At 44.8% G+C, this 22,240-nt stretch overlaps 2 protein-coding genes across 2 annotated transcripts in view; both read left to right on the forward strand.

The window, feature by feature from the left end:
• LOC141765925 (N-acetyl-beta-glucosaminyl-glycoprotein 4-beta-N-acetylgalactosaminyltransferase 1-like) overlaps window positions 1–10,669 on the forward strand; it is a 163,703-nt gene extending 153,034 nt beyond the window's left edge. Inside the window, exons 10-20 of the mRNA XM_074632235.1 lie at window positions 720–884; window positions 1,183–1,292; window positions 1,807–1,907; window positions 2,157–2,230; window positions 2,330–3,860; window positions 4,342–4,721; window positions 4,920–5,073; window positions 5,528–5,600; window positions 6,319–6,472; window positions 6,766–6,892; window positions 8,494–10,669. Of these exons, the coding sequence (XP_074488336.1) occupies window positions 720–884; window positions 1,183–1,292; window positions 1,807–1,907; window positions 2,157–2,230; window positions 2,330–3,860; window positions 4,342–4,721; window positions 4,920–5,073; window positions 5,528–5,600; window positions 6,319–6,472; window positions 6,766–6,892; window positions 8,494–8,608 (2,984 nt within the window). The 3' untranslated portion in view covers window positions 8,609–10,669. The remainder of the gene's footprint in view (window positions 1–719; window positions 885–1,182; window positions 1,293–1,806; window positions 1,908–2,156; window positions 2,231–2,329; window positions 3,861–4,341; window positions 4,722–4,919; window positions 5,074–5,527; window positions 5,601–6,318; window positions 6,473–6,765; window positions 6,893–8,493) is intronic.
• Window positions 10,670–14,204: 3,535 nt separating this feature from the next.
• Window positions 14,205–22,240, forward strand: part of abtb2b (ankyrin repeat and BTB (POZ) domain containing 2b) — a 48,953-nt gene continuing 40,917 nt past the window's right edge. Inside the window, exon 1 of the mRNA XM_074632236.1 lies at window positions 14,205–15,477. Coding sequence (XP_074488337.1) covers window positions 14,574–15,477 — 904 coding nt within the window. The 5' untranslated portion in view covers window positions 14,205–14,573. The remainder of the gene's footprint in view (window positions 15,478–22,240) is intronic.

Genomic DNA, 22,240 nt, shown 5'->3' on the forward strand with positions numbered 1-22,240 from the left:
ATGCGCATAAAAGCGTTACCCAGATGGTAGCTGTTAATGGATTTACACCATCACACACACATACTCATTTACTACAAAGCGACCAGGAAATTAATTTAAGCACAAATAGTTGCCATATTTGCTTGGTATTACTAAATGGATGAGGTCTCGATATCTGTGCCAGAAATAATGCTGTATTTCTTTCAACAACATCTGTGCAACATGATAGAAATTAATCAAAAGAAAGAGTTCTGTTGTTTGTTTGCTTCTTTTGAGGATTTCAGTAACATAGATAATCAGTTAGTCTTGACAAGTGTGTAGTGTAAACCAAGTATGTGATCAACAGATGTCTTATTGTTAGAAGAAAGGAAGTGTCTGTGTAGTGTGTGCACACAGAGACTGAAAGTACACACCCCACCCTAAAAATGATGCTGACCTGCCATTAATCACAGATGCTCTCTCCTCCTTCCCTGCTATCGATTGGTATAATTATGACTCTGCTCTGCTCTGTATTTGTTTTCTTCCAACTTTTTTCCTTCCTCTCTGCCTCTCTTTTTTCTCCCCATCCTTCACCTTTTCATGGTCGGTATAAGATTCATGATGATTGTGACACAAATAATGTGCATAATATTTTTCTTCCAAGGTCAAATTCATCCGTCATTAAGAGAAATAGGGATTTTCCTCCTTCCCTTTTTTTCATCATCTCTGCCTCACTCTGTGTCTCTTCTGTATTTTTACAGACGAGTCCAATCTGAAGATGAACAGTGTGGACCACATCCCCCAGACCTTGGCCAGTCACATCCGTCTCCCAGCGGAGGCTCAGCTCCAGGGTCTGCGGGGAGGCAGTGCCATGCAGCATGGAGCGGATATGCTGAAGCCGGACCCCAGGGACACCTTCTACCGCAGTAAATCTAACCGTCATCGTTTCAGGCTGTCCTCATCCTGATTTTCTGGCCTGTCATTTTCTCTGACTGACTGATTGACTGTCTAGCTCACCGTCTCTCTGGCTGTCAGTTTAGCTGTATTCAGACTGTCATTTCGTCTGGCTGGCTGTGTTCCAGTTTTTTGTGTGTTTTCCTCCTCGTTTTGTCATTGCCCTGGTCGTCTCCTAGCTTTCCGACTCTTATGTTTGTTGAAAGCAGAATTCCATATACATATTTGTTTGTACCTCTCAAATATTTACCTCCACTTCTCTCTCCTCAGCTCCTATGATCAACCCCTCCCGACTGGAGAACGTTCTCCCGGCGTGTCTCTACTCTCCGACCTATGTAGTCAAAGATTTTCCCATCGCCAGATACCAGGGCTTGCAATTTGTAAGTCACCTCTGGATCAGAAAAAGACCCGTGACTCAAGATGTGTGATGATGTTTGTTTTTTTTTTACCAAAATTAGACCTGTGGGTTCATCAGAAGTGCCTCCAAATATGAAAAAGTATCCCCTTACAGAGTCAGCTTAATATTCAGATCAACTGGACAGAGAAGAAAAAAGCATAGAAACTAAGTCCATGCTGGTTTGGACATCACCACTGCATCCCTCCTGTTGTATCTAAACACATTGAGGGAGCAGGTGGTAGGTAGTGTTGAGCGCTGCTCCCCCCTTTAGGACGACACGAGTTACTGCAGCGGCTGCAGAGATGAGTGGAAATGAGAGCCAAGAAAACGCAGCAAATCCATTTAAGATTTGACAGGAATCACCATAACAAAAACACAGCATTATGTGGCTGATTTTGATAAAATGCTGGTGTTAAAATAATCCTTACAGAGTGCTGCTAAATGAGAATTAACTCCTTTAACAGTGTTTTTTGATTGACATTTTACTTTTTCTTCAGGTCTATCTGTCCTTCGTTTACCCCAACGACTTCACACGCCTCACCCACATGGAGCGAGAGAACAAGTGTTTCTACAGAGAGTCCCCTATCTATTTGGAGAAGTAAGGACATTATTGCTTTTATCTCTTATGGAGCTATGGGAACATTTGTCTCTGTCTTGTATATAAGAGCGAGTACAGTGATTATGCAGAATACCTGCTCGAGTGTCTGTGAATCTGATGGCGGTGATTCATGCGACCTCTCACCAAGAGATTGAGTTTATTATGTTGCAAGGCACATTCAACCTTGTTTTAATGCGTGGGGTTCTGTGTGTTAACGTGTGTGTTTACGCCTCCTCTTGCATCTGCCAGGTTTGGTTTCTACAAATATATGAAGATGGATGAGGAGGAAGATGACAGGCCGTTCTTCTTCCCCAACCCAGATGGTAACTGATAATGAACAAACACACGCTCTTGCATGCATGCACAGTCGCACATGTGCACACATGCACACTCTTTCAACTTTGTGTCCTTCGTGTGTCCAGATTTCCTAGATGAAGAGGAGGTGGTGGATTTAGAGGACGAGGCAGAGATTGTTGGCACGCAGCCGCCCAAGAAGCCCTCTCGTCCCAGCCAGACCAGCCACACCTCCAACCCTGCCCATCAGCACTCAAAGCCTGCGCCGACACCAGCTGGCAGGAAAGGGGAGGAAGAGGAGGAGGACCCTGATGAAGAGGGGGAGGGAGAAGTCAATAGTATCATACGCCGCAGAGAGAGGCGACACTTTCCTCACAGAGATGGGCAGATGGGTCTGGACAGAGACTGGGGGAGAGATCACACAAACATGAGACAGGACACCAAGAAGGGACTTGAAGAGCCCCAAACCAGGGTGCTTCAGCCTGACATGGACAGCGTGGTCCGGGCTCGCTCCCTGTCTTGGATCCGCACTGGTCCTGCAGAGTTGAGCCCTGGCAGGAAGGGAGGAGGAACAGGTGGCGGAGGAGGAGAGAAGGGAGCTGAAACTCTTCCCAAACTGAGCAAGTCCTCGCTCCTTTTCCCCCAAAAGTCCTCCCTCTCTGCCCTTGCCAGCCGAGCCAAGCAGATCCTCAGCAACTCCGCCCATAGCAACAACCTCCACGATAACAGCAACAAGCTCACTGGAAACAAGAAGGAGAAGAGGGAGGAGAACAAGATCTACATCACCCGGCCTCGACCTGCCAAGGAGAGGGAGAAGGACAGGGAGAGGGAGAGGGAGCAGCGTCGAGAGAGGAGGGAGGAGAGGATGTCTCGCCACCCTAGAGAGGTGTTCCCGGGGGTTTTTCTGTACCAAACTGGGAAGACCACAAGGTTGGTCAACCTGGGTGCCAAAGGACATGCTGGGGGAGGCATAACAGGAGGCAGAAGTCTTGTTAGTGCCCCTCAGCTCTGGCCTAACCCCCCCACAAAAGAAGGTAAGACGTTTCCTCACAATGGAAGCGTCAACATACAGAATGAAAGTGTACAGAAGTCTGCCAACAGGGCAGCAGGGGCAAAACAGCCAGAGAAAAGCAAGAGGAAAGGGGAGCACCGGGATTTAAAGACTACTGCAGCTGCTGATGTACCCAGAAGCAAAGGGGATCCGCTAACCCCACTGTCCCATCATAAAGATCCCCCTCCAGTTACCCAGCAAAGGTTGAACTTCACAGACAACACCCTCCAAGGTCAAACACGGGTCACCTCTTACCTCAGGACCTCCGAGATCACAGAGTCCCAGCAGCAGCCAGACCCGGTCCCCAACCCGGCAGAACTCGGCCAGGACACAAACCGCTCTAATACCGACCCCGATCCCGAGCCAGAACCAGAGGAGGGCGAGATGTCGGACTACAGCTACGAGGAGGTCGAGGCTCGGCCAGGTTGGGCAGAGGAGAGCATCAACTGGCAGAGGACCTTCTCAGTCAATCCGATGGACTTCGAGCTGCTGCGCTCTGACTGGAATGACCTGCGCTGCAATGTGTCTGGCAACCTCCAGCTGGCAGAGAGCGAGGTGGTGGACGTGCTGGCGCAGTACATGGAGAAACTCAACGAGCGCAACGGAGGGTGAGGATAAAAAGGGGCAGGGAGTGAGAATAATGTGAGACTAAAAAGGCAGCTTATGTTTCCCTGCAATCTTGTAAATTCAAATGTGGTTTCTTATGCTAACCGTTATGTAAAGCAAGAAGTAATTTCACTGAGAACATATTGATCATGCCCCGGTGCTTTGACTTCAAGTTAGCAGTCCTCTATGCACTGACTACCATTTTCTGCAGCAGTGCTTAAAAACATTGATGTTATTTGTGTAAAGTAGCTCTGTTTTCATTTTCCTCCCACATCACACCATGCTGACTTCAATCGCCACCGATAATGAGTAGCCATGTTTTCAAGTGGTGCCTACAGTCAAACAATAATTAATGCAGTCGTAAGAATGATATAAGAAATAGTGTTTTGTATTTGCATTCCCTTCCTTTCTTTCATATTATATTTCTGAGCATGTACAGCCTATCTGTGCTCTCTGAAGCTTTTTTTCCGTCTCTGCCCCCAGGATCTACACCCTGCTGCGAATCGTCAACGTTGAGAAGCGGCGCGACTCGGCGAGAGGGAACCGCTACCTCGTGGAGCTGGAGCTAATGGAGAGAGGCCGCAGCGTGGTGCGTCTGTCGGAATACATTTACCTGCTGCTCCACCGCAGCAGGCAGGGAGAGGAAAGTCTGGAGAACACCGACTTCGCCCCGGCCTCGGTGCCAGCTTCGGCCCCATCAGCTGCCACGTCCAGCCTCACCACTCCGCCACCACCTCCCTCCGCCAGGTCCCCCGCACGGCCCGGAGCGACCTCCTGGAGCACCGCCTATGCTAAGCCTCTGCTCTGCCAGCCGGTCATGCTGCAGTGGAGGAGAGATGTCATGGTGCACTTTGTGGTGCCAGGTCAGTCAAAAGGGGGACTTCGGTTAACTTTGAAAACCGAATCAATGGTATAAAAGCAACTGTTGAACTAAGATTATTCTGAGAAAAATTCGGCACATGCAACAATATACATGGAAAGGAAGAAGAATTTCTTCGATTTTTTTTGTTCGTTTTCCTAACTTGTTATTTACTTCTCCCTTTGTTCTTACTGTCCTTCAGTGAAAAACCAGGCTCGATGGGTACAGCAGTTTATCTCTGACATGGAGATGCTTCATCACGAGACAAAGGATGACAATTTCAGCATCATCATTGTCGACTTTGAGAGCGAAGACATGGACGTGGAGCAGGCACTAAGAGAGAGCAGTGTGCCGAGGTGTGTGCGTAGGCAACACAATAGGGTTATCAACTAATATTCTAAATTCAAATATTTATTCGAATTGTAAAAACATATAAAGATATTCGAAAAATGAGTATTAATATTTGATTGTGGAAAAAAAATCAGCACTACAGTGGCTCCTGTGCACACTGAATGCACCGCATGAAGGGAGTCACAATACGTCACTTTCATTAATTGAAAATGAAATGCAACGTTAGGTCAAGGTCACTTGCTATCTTTCGACGTTTGTACTTTTCAAACAAAACACACGTTTTATATTGTGATATATACAGAAAATGACATACAATGTGTTTTTTTATAAAGCATATTCAAACATCAGTTTTGGCCAACACAGTCCTACAACACAATCAGTCGTGTAATAGGACTGAAATATATTAGAATATGTTCAAGGTTTCTAAGTGATGTGTGTGTGTGTATTTTGTTTTGACAGATACGAGTATCTGAGGAGAGAGGGGAACTTTGAGCGCTCAGCAGGACTGCAGATCGGAGTGGACACTATTGAGGTTAGAAAAACAAACACACAGAGGCAAGACAACAATATGCGAGCTGGCAGGAAAAAAGCCACTCACTGAAGGTCAGCCACTCACACTGACCGCATGACCTTTACTGATGGACAGACAGAAAGAACACTCATGCATAATGAATACATCACTGCCAGGCAGGTCTGTCACGGGCTGTAGATCTCGCCCTTACCTCCGAGCCTCCTCCTGCTTCCCTTCGCCCTCACCCACAGAGCCCAGCTGTGGCTGACAGGAGAATCGCTTAGACAGTTAGCTGCATTCCCTCTGTCATGTGTACGCCATAGCTGTCACATCCATTCCCTTCCACAGGTTATTTGTGTGCATGTGGCCCTAACGCCGCTTTCTGGCTGTCACACACGCATGCACGCTCACCCACAGGGGGCGTGGAGCGTCTGGAAATTTGGACAGACGTTGATCCGTCAGTTGAGTGTCAGCGCTGTCACGGTGGGATGACAGCGCCATCACTCATGTCTGAGTGACCTGCGGGCTCTGGAAGTGAAGACAAGCCATTGATGCTGAGCCCAGACTTCTCCACTTTCTTTAATCCTAAAATCCCATATTAGACGTATGTGAACACACATATTTGTACCAGCTCATGCACAGTATCATCATTCACACAAACGTTTCTTTCTTCTTCGACAAAGATTTAGAGATTATTTATATGTAATGAATGCGTACATGTTTGTGTTTCCTCTTGCAGGATAGTCACAGCATCGTGTTCCTGTGTGATCTGCACATCCACTTCCCTCTCAACATCTTGGAAAGCATCAGGAAGCACTGCGTGGAGGGACGCCTTGCTTTTGCCCCCATTGTCATGAGACTCGGCTGCGGCAGTTCGCCACGGGAGCCTGATGGTAACACACACACACACACACACATTACACGCATGCAGGCACACATCTGCGCTCATACAAGAATAATCACACTCGCATATTAACATAGTTTTCAAGTTTTTTGTAGTTTGACTCGTCACTCAAACTCATTCCCCAGTTCCAGACAGCTACTTTAAATTCGTAATACAGTTTTTCAATTTACATGCATAATAAAGTTTCTTGCATCAGAAGCACACACTTGTACTGCAATGGCTTGCAATGGGACCAATGTTTCCTTGCATATCCTTTTAACTTTCTTTTTGTTCTTTCCGCAGGTTACTGGGAGGTGAACGGCTTTGGCCTGTTTGGAATCTATAAGTCAGATTTTGACAAGATTGGAGGGATGAACACGGAGGAATTCAAAGACCGCTGGGGTGGAGAGGACTGGGAGCTGCTGGACAGGTAACCCGGCAACAAGGCAACTCAGTAGCCCTGCAATGAATAGCATTAGAAGAGTTTCGTTTTGTTGAGACTGTGTCAGAGCGATGCTGACTCAACTCTATGGCAACGTTTGAAGTTGTAATTAAATATTATATGCTTTTTTAATGGTAGTTGTGTTTTACCAGATTGCATCATGTTGTACAGAGGCTTATAGGACTGTGGCCTCCTTCTGTATAGTACAACTCATTACTGTTAGGATGCAATATTTATATGTGTTTCTTGGAAAACAGCATATGAAGGAAAAACAGAGACAGTCTGCTCAATTATACTGCAAGCTCCCAGTGTTGAATGTTTGGGCAAGCAACAAATATTCAGTGTGTGGAAATGTCTTCTTTTACCTACATCAAGAAAGGCTGCTGCTATCAAAACTTGTTGGATATAGAAGCAGCCAGATGGATAATTGAGCGAATAAAACTAAAACGGCCTGCGTGTTAAGATACCAGCTAGATGTAAATTGGGTGAACTGACACTTTAAAGGTGCTAAATTCAGGGTCCAGAGCATTAATATAGCAGCAAACAACAATTTGCTATATAGAGATATAGAGGAGTAATGTCTACCTGTGCAGAGAATGAAGTCGCCATGTTGAGTGCTGTTGACAGGCTATCGAAAAGCTCCCAATCCTATATTTAGCGACTTTATTAAAAGAAGAAAATAAGTTTTATCAGATGATTGAAGAAGCCACAGTATTTTGAACATGACCCAAGAACAGTTGATATGACTGTTGAAGCTGGAGTGCTGAATTTTTGTCCCCCACCCTCTGGCAGTGAGAGTAATTACCATATGGGAGAGACCATAGCAACGGAGTAGCAGCCAGGAGTAAAGCGGAAGCTAAGGCTACGTTCCAAATTGCATACTTTTTCTTTTTACTTTTAGTACATACTGCAGCTGCCCTTACAAAGTACGTACCGTTGCATACAGTATGCATACAAGTGGCACATACTACTTCTTCATACCATTTCGCCTTGAACTTTGACCCTCTTGCTCATATTGTGGGTCAGAATAGTCAGAGAAGCATGCTGGTTTGCATACTGCAAAATGCGACTGGATGTAGTAGGACATCCTGGTATTTTTGGCATACTGCATTTGACATACGATGTATTCGGACATACTAAATCTTTTTCTAGCGTACTAAATATTATAGTAGTATTGGTATTGGAATGCACATTTCGTTTATTTGAGTGGATGCTCCAGATAAAAATGAAACTTGGCATTCAGTGGATGGATTAAAGTCAAAAGAGTTGCCTGGGAAGACTTGAAGAGAGTGCTCTTTGGGGTGGGGGAGATGCGACGAGCTCACCTGCAGGCATACGTGCACCAGCGCGGGAAAGTCACCACAGACGTCAGACACCACAACCTCCGGTACACTGCAAAATACAGAGCGCTTTCCCTGGCGGCAAGGGCTTGAATGTAACAGATGTTGATTTATATGTAAAAGTCTCGTACTCCAGTTCGAACCCAATATTTTCTCCTGATGAAAAAAGCTTGTTGCTTCCGTTGTCACCCAGCATTAATGAAAAGAACCCTGTTTTAACCCAGTGTTTCTCCCTCCTGTCCCCTCCAGGGTACTGCAGAATGGTTTGGAGGTAGAGAGACTACGCTTGAGGAACTTCTTTCACTACTATCACTCCAAACGAGGCATGTGGAACGCCCAAAACAAGAAAACTCCTAAGGGATAGCGCCCCCTTCTGGTTGGAGGATTCTGAATCTACCTGCAGATCCACTGTGTGTGAGAGAGAGACCCGTGGGAGCTCGCTCACTGCCTGAACTCTGCCTTTATTTGAAACAGGCTCCTTTCTGGGACGCCTCTGTTTCGCCGTCGGCCCCTCTTGTACGCTTGCTGTATGAGGAAATGAAGAACTCTGAACTTACAAGCGAGCCGTTTACGCAGATAGACCTGAGTCATCACTTTGCCTCACTGACTGAACTACTGTACAGAGAGAAGAGAGTTATTTTTGTTCTCCTTCTCTCTGTCCTTTTTCTGGTGCAATGTTTTCAGACAGACTGGAAAACAGCTGTTTTGTGTGTGTGTGTGTGTGTGTGTGTTTGTGTGTATGAGTGGGTATGTACATATATAAGTGTATGTGAGTGTGAGTTGTGTGCTTATGATGACAGGAAGCACCTTTTTTCTAACAAGGAGATGTGAAGACAACCTAAGATCTTTTTTTTCTAACACGCTCTCACGAGGGAGACTAATAGAATGTGTGTCGACATGTTGTTCAGATAGATTCAGACATGGTGGCGTAGATCGAGTAGAGGAACTCTGTCTTTGGTAAAACCGTATTTCTAAATACATCAACTACTACCTGTTGGATATCATTAACCAGTATGACCGAGGTGCTGACGTTGTCCTGATATTATGAAACAAAGGTTTTGAATCAGAAAAGATGCTGACAGATGCGCCATCTTTATATCTCTTTCTGTCCCTCTCTCTCCCTCTATATCTATTTTATCCTCAACTCATTTCTGCCTCTGTCTGTTTCAATGTCATGCAAATGTGTGCATTTATTTCTGTTGAAACATTACATACTACGCCCATATTAATGCTAGCTATCGGTTATGACTTCATTTTGTTTCATTAGCTGAAGTTTGTCCTGACTGAGTATGGATGAATTAACATTTTGGGTGCTATTTTCTGTTCAAAAACACTGAATCTGTGAACAGTTTACACCTTTTAACTCTACTGATGGTATCCTCCATTCCCTCCACATCTCTAACCTCAATGTCAACTGGAAAATTAAAATGTAACAGGAGGGAAACAGAGGACAACAACAGCTTTCTGACATTTCTGACCATTGTATTTTAAGCATTTTCCTAGCTGAGAGTCGCATTTCAAATATTGGATTTGAGGGATTAAAACTCTTATCACTCATATTAAAATGCTACCGAGACAGGCAATGCTTAGCTACCGAAAACACAAACACTCTTCTTTTAAGCTCGTATAATGCTCCGACAGAAGGGAGACCAGTTCATGTGTTGAACACGATGTGGCAAGGCATGGCTGTTTCACAAATGTGTGCCTTTATCAGGGTTTGGCTGCAGGCAGTTTTAAGAGGGCAGGGACAGACAGAAATAAACAGTTATTTATCAGCAGGCACTGTAAATTCAGATACACTGTAAAAGAAGGAAATAATGGCTCTCTTCAGTGGATTACAGACATGTCAGTGTGTTTGTTATATTACTTTAGAAACAGGAAGGAGTGGTCTTTGCAAGCCAGTTGCCCCCATTGGTGAGATACACAGAGATGGTACTAATGACTACTGAGTGAAATCAGGAGGTGTGATGGAGACTCACTGGCAGCTGCAGTCCAGCAGAAGCCCACCTGCTCCCATTAGTTTGGCTGGAGGCTGGGCTCCTAATGCCTCTGTTTATGCAACATGGTACTGGAGTGGCTGGAGGGCGCGCGGCTGGACATATATGTGGAGTTAATGATCTGTTATTGACTACATGATTGTCAAAATGCCCTCCAAGACCCTTTTTCTGCCTCTACAGGAAAAAAGGTCTAAACTGTACGTCATTTAACACTGACACGGGACTATTTAAGGAACAAAAGAAACACATTAAATATAAGACTATATATATAAGAAACATAAAAATGAAAAATAGGAATATACATTCCAAGGTAATTTCTGTGAAATTGTTTTGTAGAGAAAAGGTTTTAAGAATGTATTGTACTTTTATTTTGATTTGTTGTTTTTTTGCAAATAAAATTTTATGCTTATGTCCAGATCATTTTTCAGATGTTTTTTTTTTATTTCTGCTTTGTTGTATTGCTGTCTCTTGTAAGACATTTGTGAAAAAATATCAGCTCCAACAACATATTCCCTATCTGCCCACATGGTGGTGCTCCACTCATACATACCTGCACACATGCAGCGGTTGAATGGCTTCCAACACATGAAAGTGAAGAAAGAGTTTACATATTTTGAGGTTGGTTCAGTGTGGGAGACAGGATGCAATATGTGTGAGTAGACATATGAACATTGCAAGTGTGCAAAATCCCCCTTCTACACACTCACACTCTCTCTGATCACTTCCTTTATGCAAACATTTCAACCATTCTTTACCATATGAGAAGCTCTTTTTGATCATGCCAGTTAGGGGACATTATAAGGCTTTTTTGTCCCAACAAATGGTTGTATCAAGCTCAATGGGTTTGTTAAAAATCCATAACAATCACTATACAGCCTAAAATGTATAGGCTCAAAAACTTTGATTAACCTCTCGAACCTATTTCTTTCTTTATTTAAAAAAAACAACTTATAAAGTATATTCAGCTAAATTAAGAGATGTTCAAATAGATTACTCAAAGTACATTTTGCCAAGATTTGAACAGGCCCTGATGCACTTTTATTACTAGCTACAAATGCAAAGTAAATATGACATCATGTTAAAATCCTCTCTCTGTTTTTACTCTCTGAGACTGACATCATTCTAAGTTAAATTGATCTAATATCAAATTATTTTAGTTTTTTGACCAACGCAAAGAGAAAAGCAAACATTATGAAACTAATATTTTGAACTCCAACGAATGTTTTCATGGCCACATTTAATTGATTGCAGAGTTTTTTGAGTTGTTGATCCCCCCCTGTGTGCCACACTTTGCTCTGGGTGGTGGTCTGCCCTGAGCATGCACGCACACAGAGAGACCGTGAGGTAAACGCTGTCTGCACCACAGCTACATGAGGTCTGGATGAGGCAAGTGCTAACCTCCTGTGATCTCCTCTATACGCCCTGTGTGTCTTCTGATGTCATTTTGAGGAGTTTTGACTAACAGCGCAAAACTGGGGAGGTTAACTGGACTGAAAGGTTGACTCCCTACTGACGGACTGATTCATAGGCCATGATTTATGTGTGCTTGAGAGTCACTTTTTTCCACTTTAAGTACATACATAGTATAGTATGTCTTATAACATCCAGGTCTGTATGAGTGCAAGAAAACATTAATTACAGTCACTTTCACAATGTGTTGCAAGCTCACGGGCATGCAGGGTGAGTGTTCACCCTAAAGCCATTATGTAGCGTCCCAGTGGAGGCACACCCTACCTGTCTATATGAGTGTTGAGTGATGAGAAGCAGGTAGTCCCAGGCCTCTTCAACATGTTTACTTTACCTCAAGCATGTTACAGCACCTAACCAAAAACAACAAACAGGGCCACACAATTCGCAGAAACGAAAGTGTCGTAAGAGGATTTGCTGCTCAAAGTTTGTTTTGAAGGCGAGACACTTCTTTTGACATTACCCCCTCTGCTCAACTGGTACTGAATGAGCACAGAGTAGTGGACTGGGGGTTACAACACAATTTGTTATTGAAAACTTAAAAAATAAAAAAAGCATAATTACATGTACTTATTTAAGCTATTACAACACATCTGTCTTCCTTACAATCCTAAATAAGCTTTTAAAAAGCACTTTCAGTGAAAACCCTAAGCCTCGTCAGATTAAACTAAACACTACTCCACCTTTTACATTATTACCAGGGGCTTTACAGATTTGATTTCTGTTACAGGCTGCAGGTGAGAGATTAGCTACTGTGCAGCCAGCGAGCCAAATCCCCCAGAGTCAACATTAGGAGATAACTGAAGTCTGCTAGGTGTGCAGTTTGGATCCAGGTAACTAACCAAAAGAATTTCCCCAGACCTATCGATATTAGGGGGACACCTAGTCACAGATTTATTCTGGCATGGATTAGTTAGAGGTGTTAATTTGATTTTTATATTTAAAGCGAGGGTAGGCAGAATGTTTTGGCATTATTGGGCAAAAATTCCATAATAACCTTTCAGCATATTGTAATTCAAGTGGTATGTACTTCCTCTCGGCTCTGTTTTCAGACTTTAGAAAATCTAGCCATTGACGGAAGATTTTGACCAATCACAGGTCATTTCAGAGAGAGAGCGTTCCTATTGGCTGTTCATTCAACGGAGGCAGCTGTCAATCACTCGCGAACTCTGATCAAACGGTCACACAAGGCAGGGCTGATCAAATATGCATAAATATTCTGTTACTGTAATGCCTATTTCTCACCTCAGATGTTTTCAGAAACATTTTGTAGTGTACTGTTTAGCTGTAAAATGAGAAAGTTTGCTCCGGCTGGTGGGCGGTGCCTGGTATTTCCTCAACTGATCTCAACATGGCTGCCAGTCACAAACTTTCTCATTTTACAGCCAAACAGTACACTATCGATGTTTCTGAAGACATTTGAGGGGAGAAATAGGCATTATGGTAACAGAATATTGATTCATATTTGATCAGCGCTCCCAGTTTGACCGTTTGATCGGAGTTCGCCAGTGATTGACAGCTGCTCAGAGACGACAGGCTCCAGCTCGGCTCTGATTGGTTCTTTTCCTGCAGTCTGTGAAATCTTGCAGATGCCATTAGGAGCACCGGAGGACATCGGAGGACACCGGAGGACACAGAGGTACATGATTTTTTTCAGATTACCTGTCTCATGCACTACTGTCAGGATATAGTAAAAATGATGAGTTAAATGATATTAGCTCCAATTTGACCCGTTACCACTTTAAGTAGATAGATAGATAGATAGATCGATAGGTAGTAACTTTATTGATCCCGAGGGAAATTCAAGTTTCCAGCATCACAGTTCCATAGTGCAAAACATGTTAGTAAAAAGGCAGTAAAAAAAGTTAGTAGTGCAAAGTACAAAAAAATATACCAGATATAAAAATACAAGGAGATGGAGAAAACTGTTAAAACTGAATATAGTGCACGGTAACAGCTGTGATACACGACTATTAAAAAAGTGAGTATAGTGCAGAAGAGACTGTTAAAAATGAGTATAGTGCATTATTCTCTGTCCTGCAGACCGTCCTCCTTTGTCCCCCCCTCCCTAGAGAGGTGTTGTACAGTGGTGTAATATGATATATGATAAAGGATTGGGTGAAAGTGTAAAAAAGTATGTTACTCAATCGTGAAAGTAAATACAGCCATATGTGGATCACATATGTTGAGGGAATTTGTTTGATGCTCATCATTGAGGCAACACAAAGTTCACTTATTCTCCCAAATTTAGGGAAGATTTGGAGCAAGGTTTTGATTGGCTCCCTCAAAAAGTGAGCCCTCTCCTGATTGGTTCTCGAGCTACTTTCGTGTTGTCATTCATCACCAGTCCCTCCTTTTCACACACACACATCTGTAGCTGAGTGTTCAAACTGTTCCGGACCGAGAGCGATGAGGAGGTAGTGGGACTTTTCTCCACGGGTTTCTCTATCAACGAAAACGAAACAGTTTCACAGTGTGTTGAGCGGCTACAAAAGGGGACACGTATCTGGCTGTATTCAGAGAGCGGTGGAGACACTTCGTCGTGTTTTATTTAAAGAGAGACGGAGGATACTGGAGGAAAAGTTTAAATCCCTCCGCTGCACCGGGGGGAAAGGTGAGACGGGTGCGACTTTAATTAATTCCCCCGACTGTGTCGTTTATTGACGACATTATAGACAAATATATAAGTAGTTTATCTACTTTTGCATCTGTGTAGTTTCGCCGTGGTGCACTGAACTGTTTAGCAGCATGTCAGACAAGTGCTCCGCTGTGTAACCAGTCCGTCCAGCTCCAGGAGTTTCGACTGACTTGACTTCAGGTGAAACCGCTCTCTTGCAAAAAAACACACTCTTCAGTTTCACTATAATGGCTGGTTTGAGCAATGTCCACATGAAAACCCTGGAGGACCTGACGCTGGACTCTGGCTATGGAGCTGGGGACTCCTGCAAGTCCCTCAGCTTGTCCTCCTCCAACAAGTCCAACTCGCAGGCCGCCTTCATGACGGCCAATCACCGTGGCAATTGGTGGTACTACTCCGGCTCCATGAACAGCAGGAACAACAGCTGGGACACCGTCAACACTGTACTCCCAGAAGACCCGGAGGACATCTTCTCCAAGTGTCCCCGCTTACCTGAGTTGGAGGAGTTCCCCTGGACTGAAGAGGAGGTTGCCAGGATACTTCGCAAAGTGAGTTGTGGGAGCAGTAAAGGCGGATCTACTACCTCCACACCTGTGTTCTCGTCGGAGGCCGTGAGGCGGCTGTGTGCTCTCCTCCGCCGGGCTCTCATCCGCATCTCCAGAGAGGCGCAGCGGCTCAGCGTCATGCACTGCCGCTGCACACGCTTCGAGGTGCAGAGCGCCATGAGGCTGGTGCTCAGCTGGAGCCTGGCCGACCAGTGCGTCTCCGCCACGGTCAAGGCTATCTCCATGTATAGTATGAGCGCCGGGGAGCTGCTGAGGCAGGGCAAGTCCGCCCGCTGCGGCCTCTCCTTCTCCGTGGGACGCTTCTTCCGCTGGATGGTGGACACCCGCATCTCCGTGCGCATCCACGAGTACGCGGCTATATGCCTGACTGCGTGCATGGAGGCTCTGGTGGAGGAGGTAGGAGCCCGGGTGCTGATGGCCGAGAGGTGTCATGCAGGGCCGGATTCGGGGTCAGCGTGCATCCTGGTGGGTGCAGAGGCCTTGGAGGGGGTGGTGAACAATGACGCGGAGCTGTGGGGAGTCCTGCAGCACTATGAGCACCTGATCTGTGGGAAGAACGCCAATGGTAAACATATTTTAAGTTTTTTTTTTTTTTTTCAGTGCACTTAAAGGGACTGTTTGTAACTTTCAGAATTGCTTGTTAACAGCGACACCTGTGGCCGTTAAGTAAACAAAAGTCAGCGTCGGGCTCGCACTTGTGCTCGCTCTACATAGACATGAACGAACATCGCTCAAAACAGTGAGGCGAGACACGTCAGCTAAAACCACAATATCACTCTAAAATCACCTGCTTTGCAGCTGACCAGACGAAGGTCTCTCCATGAATCACTGCTGATCCTAGTGTTGGCCCCAGAGGCTGAAGCAGCGGGGCTGAAGCAGGAAAAGAAACGTTATCGTCTCCACACCGCAGCCGCAGGGAGACACCGACACCCGGTCAGAGACGATAATGTTTCTCGCTGCGGGAAAACCTATGTTGGTCTGGAGGAGCTGCAGCAGTTATTACTGCCAGAAACGTCCACTGCACATTCACTAGATATTCTCAGAGCTACGAAGTCTCCTGCAGTGTGTAGTGTGTAGTGTGTAGTGTGCGCGCATGCACATAAGAGTCGAGCGCGAGAACGCGCGCGGTGTGTGAGTGAAGGCAAGCAGGCAGGCAAAGGAGCAGAGACTCCGGACTGGGAGACCAAAGCTACGGTCTCCCCCGCGTTTTCTGCCCGTGGTCGGGGGTCTGCAGTAGGAAGAGTTGACACTGTTTAACAGACGGGCTTCACTACATACAACTTTGCGGTTTTGGTGCTTCCGTGTAGTTTGTGTTGGATTCTGAGTCTGAACAGCGTAGCAACATGCGAGCGCGCATAGGAAACCGACCCGGTAGATTTATACGTGTAAAAAGTTACAAACAGTCCCTTTAAACCAACATAATGTTCTGTGGGTAAAGTGATGAAAATGACAGCTTTCAGTGTATGTTTTGCTATGTGGTGATGGATGTCAAAATTCACCCCAAACTTTTTTTTCCTGCCACACACTCTCCTTCCAGAGTGCTGGTCACCACTTTCCACTCCCTCACAGTGTGGAAAAGGTGAAATGTGGCCCGGTGCTGGATACAATAGCAGCTCTTTGTGTGCGTGAGCATTTGATGGATTCATTGCTAATTTGACCTGTCAGAATAGGAAAAAAAACAGAACAGAGGCATCTGATACGAACAAAGACGGGTATTTTCTCTCTGACCAAGGTCGTACGAGGAGAAATGCCTGCTGGGTTCAGTGTTGAACAGCCAAATTTGATTTTGACGACTTCCTTCTCATCAGTCAAGTTACAAGATTGAGTCCTGGCATGTCACTCTTGCTCCGCTGTTGTGATTTGAGTTGCAGAGAGGCTTTAGTGCACAGGCAGGAGGCTTGTCTGTTGACACAGCGCTCTGTTTATGCTGACATCACCTCTCATCCTCCTGCTGTGTTGGCTGTACTCCTTTCAAATCCTCCCCTTCTTCCATTTCCTCATCCCACTCTCCTCCTTGTTGGACAAATCCCATTCAGCACCATCTCCACATATCTTCCATCTCTCTCTTTCCTCCCTCTTCCAGCTCCAGCTGTGCATCCTGCTCCCTGTCCATTTGTTTCCTCCACCCTCTTACATCCCTCCTATCAACTCTTTCTTTCCCTTCCCTCTTCGTCTAACCCTAGTAGACCCATAGCGCTCTTTCCGTGGCTGCTTTTGGCAGCTCAGCGTTGAGTTGATTCATGAGCTTGTGTTGGGACATTGTAACCAGCCTTTGTTTGTGGGCCCACTACCAGCTCCCCGGAGCAGAGCTTTTTACTACAGCACAATAGCCTTTTGTTGTGTGATCGTGCAGCTTAGCCCAACACAGAGGGAGTGAAAACAAATGCGAGGGAAGCTGGGCATACACATCCATGTACACACACATATACATCACGGAGAGAGAGTTAAGCTAAGTTTAGACGTTATCATGCAGGAGCACCTTTCTATGCAAGCATGGGATGCATGTGAAGAAGAGGTTAAAGCTGTAACACTGCCAACTTCTTAAAGGTCTGAGATCAAAGTACTTGCACACATGTATGCACACTCTCATTCCCCATCCGCTTACATTTCATCTTAAGTGCTGTTTTGTTTCTTTATAATGTGCACTCCATTTAGGCCTGCACGTTTTAAAAACAATAGAGTGCAGTGCATTGGATTTGCCCGTTATATGGCCATATGCTTGAGTTAGAGCTATTCCATTGCAAAATTAAGTTAAAGAGCAGCTTTTGTCCCAGTATTTAACCGGATGTCTTTTGGTTGGGTCCTATTTTGGTGAGTTCAGTCATTGGTTATGAGAAAGACCAGTGTGTGCATGTAATAACAGCAGACCATTATTCTGACCACCCTAGCTTTTTATAGGCCCAAGAACGGGCTGTGCAAGCCACATACCCCTCTACCACCTGACACCCCACACCCTAAACCTTGCTTTCCGCAACCCCCCCCCCCCCCCTCACCCGATGCTGAGGTACCCCCCCCCCCCCCCCCCCCCCCAGCAACCACAACCATCAGTGTCCACAAAAGTAAAAGCCCACTTTCCGCTCTCAAACCAGATGGTCTCAGAACGAGAGGGTAGACTACTGATCATATAGAAGGGTACAGTCTGATAAATACTCCTCCCTCTTGATTTCTCTCCGACTCGTTCTCTTTCTCAGGGGCTGGCCCACATCTGGAACTCTTTAAGTCAGAAATGACTTCTACGGCTCCAATAACAATTCTCCCAAAACTCCCTCCCTCCTCTCCTCTCCTCTTGCCCTCTCTTGCTCACTCTCGCTCTTGGCTCTCTTTTTTTTTTTTTTTTCTTTGCTATTGCGTTCACGTCCACTTCATCTTTTTTCTGTTTATTTCTTCTGGTCTACAGGGAGTGCATTAGAGGAACCCGGTTGTGATGTGCCAGGATCTTATTCATTACTCATGCACACAACTCGCACAAGACACACACACATACCATGAAAACCTATTGAGTCTGCTTTGCATGTGTTCAATTGGCTCCACAGCACTAGTTGAACTCACTACACAGTGCCGCTATACAGAGGAATCCATTTGTCATTCATTTCTCCTCACAAGGAAATAGCACAAGCTTCCGGGTATAATTTGCATTGATAGTACTGTGGGGCATTTTAAAGTGCAGAGTAGTAGCTTTACTAATGGACAGTGAAAGTGGCTATGAAGTGATTGGTCTTAATGACTGGCATGCATATGTCTGTTAAACTCTGGTCCGGCTGACAGATCACTTTTCCAAGTGCAGCCCCATTTGAGCTTTTGTGAGACTTTTGCTATAATTTTGTGTCTGTATTTGTACTCTGTGGCTTGAATCTGTACTACTGTATGGATCGGAAGCATCTGAAAGAGAGCATTCACGCTCAGCAACCTGGATAAATAAACTTTGATTTGGTCCAGTACTAACAAAAAGCAAAGTTCACTTTCTCTGCTCCAGCTCTATAAAAGTAGTAAAAAGGGCTGCTGCACTGAGAGCGCAGGACATATGATTTGCTGCTCAGTATTTCCCTAAATATGTATTTAGCCCAGAAAGAGGCGTGGGAACAGTGGGCAGAAAGATGCAGGGAGAGCAGCCCAGCACTGTGGTCACACAGATGGAGAAACCAGCACTCTCAAAATACACTCCCCTGCTCCACAAATCTGGAACAGGATCAAATACAGTTTTGGGAAACATATCAGGACATTAATATTATGGTGAAATAGACTTAAGTTCATCATGTGCTGCAAATATTGCCCAGGCATTAACATCAAGCCTGTGTTTGGCCCAAATAACTGTACAGATGAGTTTACTAGGTTAACCATGTGAGCACCATCAGCAGATCAGTGTGTGTGTGTAGAGTTAAGACTGTAAGTCATATGGCTTTGACGGATAATAAGGGTTAAGCTCTACAATCTGTGCTTGTGTGTGAGAGTGTTGTGTGCAGGTACCACCTCAGGCGGCTACACACACGCACACACACACACTGATGGTCCATGTCAATGTTTGTGTTGGCTTCTTGTCCAGTCCCAGCTGTAAAAACACTGACCCATTAGAGTGCTGGTGTGCACATGTGTTTCAGTGTGCTCATCTGTGGGTGCTTCAATGTACTTGTGTGGGTATACAGACTATTCTTGGAAAATGAGAAGTGAGTAATGCTTTTCACAGATATGACGCTGCAAATGATTTGTCAAGCGATTACGAAACCAATGACACTGATTCAGGAACCTCGCATTGATTTCCCATCCTTTGACGCAGTTCATTTAGTTTATGAAATGAATAACAATAAAGGTCAAATAAACGTCCTGACAGATGGCATATATACTCCTCTCTGTGTGTGTAGACCGTCATTACTCTCGCTTCCTTGAAACTTCAGTCATTATTTTGATCTGAAGCCACGCTCCTCCTATTGCATTACTGCAGCATGAGTCATGCTTCTTAAAACTGTTTACAGTAAAGCACTGATAGGGAGGAAGCAAAGAAAGATGAGTATGATAGAAAAAGGGGAAGTGGACACAGAAATAGTGACCACAAACTTGAAAGCATCTGTGCCTTCGCATCTTGATTTATTCTTTCTTTCTAATCACATTCTCAGAGCATAGTGGTTGAGTCTATCCAGAGAGAACAGGAGAGCTCAGATTGGTATTGAGCCTCTTTGGCTTGTTTGAATTGGAAAATGTGCAGCCAGTGAGTGTGTCACATGAGTTACCACAGAGTCCTGGCTATGGTTCTCGAGGGAATCTGTCCCGCACGTTGGTTTGGGGTTGCAGCCGGAGTACCTAATGAGGGAAGCAGGAAGATTGGCTGGAAGATGGCTGGAATCTTGGACCAGGCAGCTTAGTGCATTGCCTGGATGCTAGCAATGGTTTTGTTGAAAGAAACCACTGTGCATCACATCATCTCTGTGTGAAGTCTGGCTTAGAGACAGCACTGCCACATGCACCTGTGTTGGAGTCTGGCTTGGTCATTATAACACTGACATCTGAGTGTTAGGTGTCGAGGGTCAGTTGTTGTTTTTGACTTCACACGCCAATCAGTGTTTATGCTTCCTTGGATCATATTGGCCTTGGTTGCCACATGTTACCAGAGTCTCTTTTTCTCTATCTTGCCCACTCAATCAGTAGCTATAGCAACACGAGCCAAAAACGGAAACGAGGGTAGGATGGCGACATAACCGACAGTGATGCAACATTGGGTTTAATGTGTGACACTGAGAAAATGCTGTCTGACCTCACAGCCTAGACAGAGTGAGGAAGGTAAAAGGATGGAGCGATATCAAGGCCCGTCTTCACTTAACATTTAGCTCCTGCAGCTCTTATTTCTTTTCTCCCACTGACTGACATGCTGTTAGAGAAGACAGGGCTGTCTGACCTTTACATCAAATTGGTGTGAAAATACCTCCATGTTCTTAGACAGAAATAAATTTGCTGAAGTAAAAGTTTAAAAAAAAGCTAGCTGAGTAAATACACCTAATGAATTAGAGTACATAACGCAAGATATTGTCTTTCTGAAAATATCAACATTTGACCTAACAAAGTGTAATGCTCAATACAAAATATGCTGTTATTCTGACTTTAAATGCAAAAAGACCATGTGCGTAATAAGCTATTCTGTTACAGTAGTTATTGTACACACCCCAGACATAAACCAAGTGCAGTCAGACACTGTGAGATATCTGTCATTGCTACTAAAAGACTATCCTTCTTACAGCTACACCGCCCTCTCACTCTGTTATTTAAGACAGAGATGCCTTGATTGTGGTTTGCAAAGAAAAAGAGACACATACAGTACTCCATTCAGTTTTTATAATTTGGTTGTTTCTGTGGAAATGCAGATCCGTTCCGCCTTGCTTTTAAACATTTGTACAGAGCTCACAAAGAGTAAACTCTTTGAGTCTCTTTCAAACCACAAATCATCAGTTTTCCTGCTCATTAGCCCTGAAAAATCAATGCCAACCATCACAGTTCTAATTGCTAATAGGCATTAGCTGGCAATGCATCAGTTTCTCTGCATGTGTGCTCTAACAAAATTGGAGCCAGTTATCTTAGTCGATACAGAACCATTTGTGGGTGATTTGGTTGTAATATTTAATTACACACAAACAGATCAGATGGACAGGCCGGGGGGGAAAGTGAGGGGAGAGTGCATCGAGGGGGTTCAGGGAGTGTGTCGTTTAAGTGGAAACAGATTTGTCTGACCAGGGATTGGATGTAATAACCCCTTGCTGTGTTCCCTGGTGAAATCTGTTGGAGGCACACTGACTTGGCTGGATGGAGCCATGTAGAGATATAGCATTTGAGGGAGAGATGAAGCTGCAATCCCACATATCCTCTCTCTGATTGGAATCCATGTAGTGTTGGCCGTAGCCATATCTCTGCAGCTGAGGAAACGTTTGTGTGTGCAGCATGTATGTGTGCACTTCCTTCAGCCGGCACCGAAAATAAAAACGGACACGGCTTCTTTTGGATGTTCTTCAGCCAAGCCAGGAAAGTGATGTTTTTTCTCCCTTTTTTTTCTTTCAAGTCTAAACTGTTGTTTTTGTAAACGGGCTGGAAGAGGGAGCTTTTTGTGATGCTGTCAGTGACCTCTTTGTCCAGCGGAGTCAGAGCAGCAGTGTGTGGAGCCTGTATGGCAAAGCTCAGGTATATTGCACTGGAAAAGCAAACACATCCGTCTGTAGACACACTGTTGTACACATGACTCTCTCCTCCTCTGGCCACCTTTCTTTTTTTCATACTTATGTGAGGACAGATATTTATTTACATATACACTAGTGTACACTACGAGTGGGAATAAAAATGGATTCACCTATGTA

Source organism: Sebastes fasciatus, chromosome 4, assembly GCF_043250625.1.
Source record: "Sebastes fasciatus isolate fSebFas1 chromosome 4, fSebFas1.pri, whole genome shotgun sequence".
Classification (NCBI taxonomy): Eukaryota; Metazoa; Chordata; class Actinopteri; order Perciformes; family Sebastidae; genus Sebastes; species Sebastes fasciatus.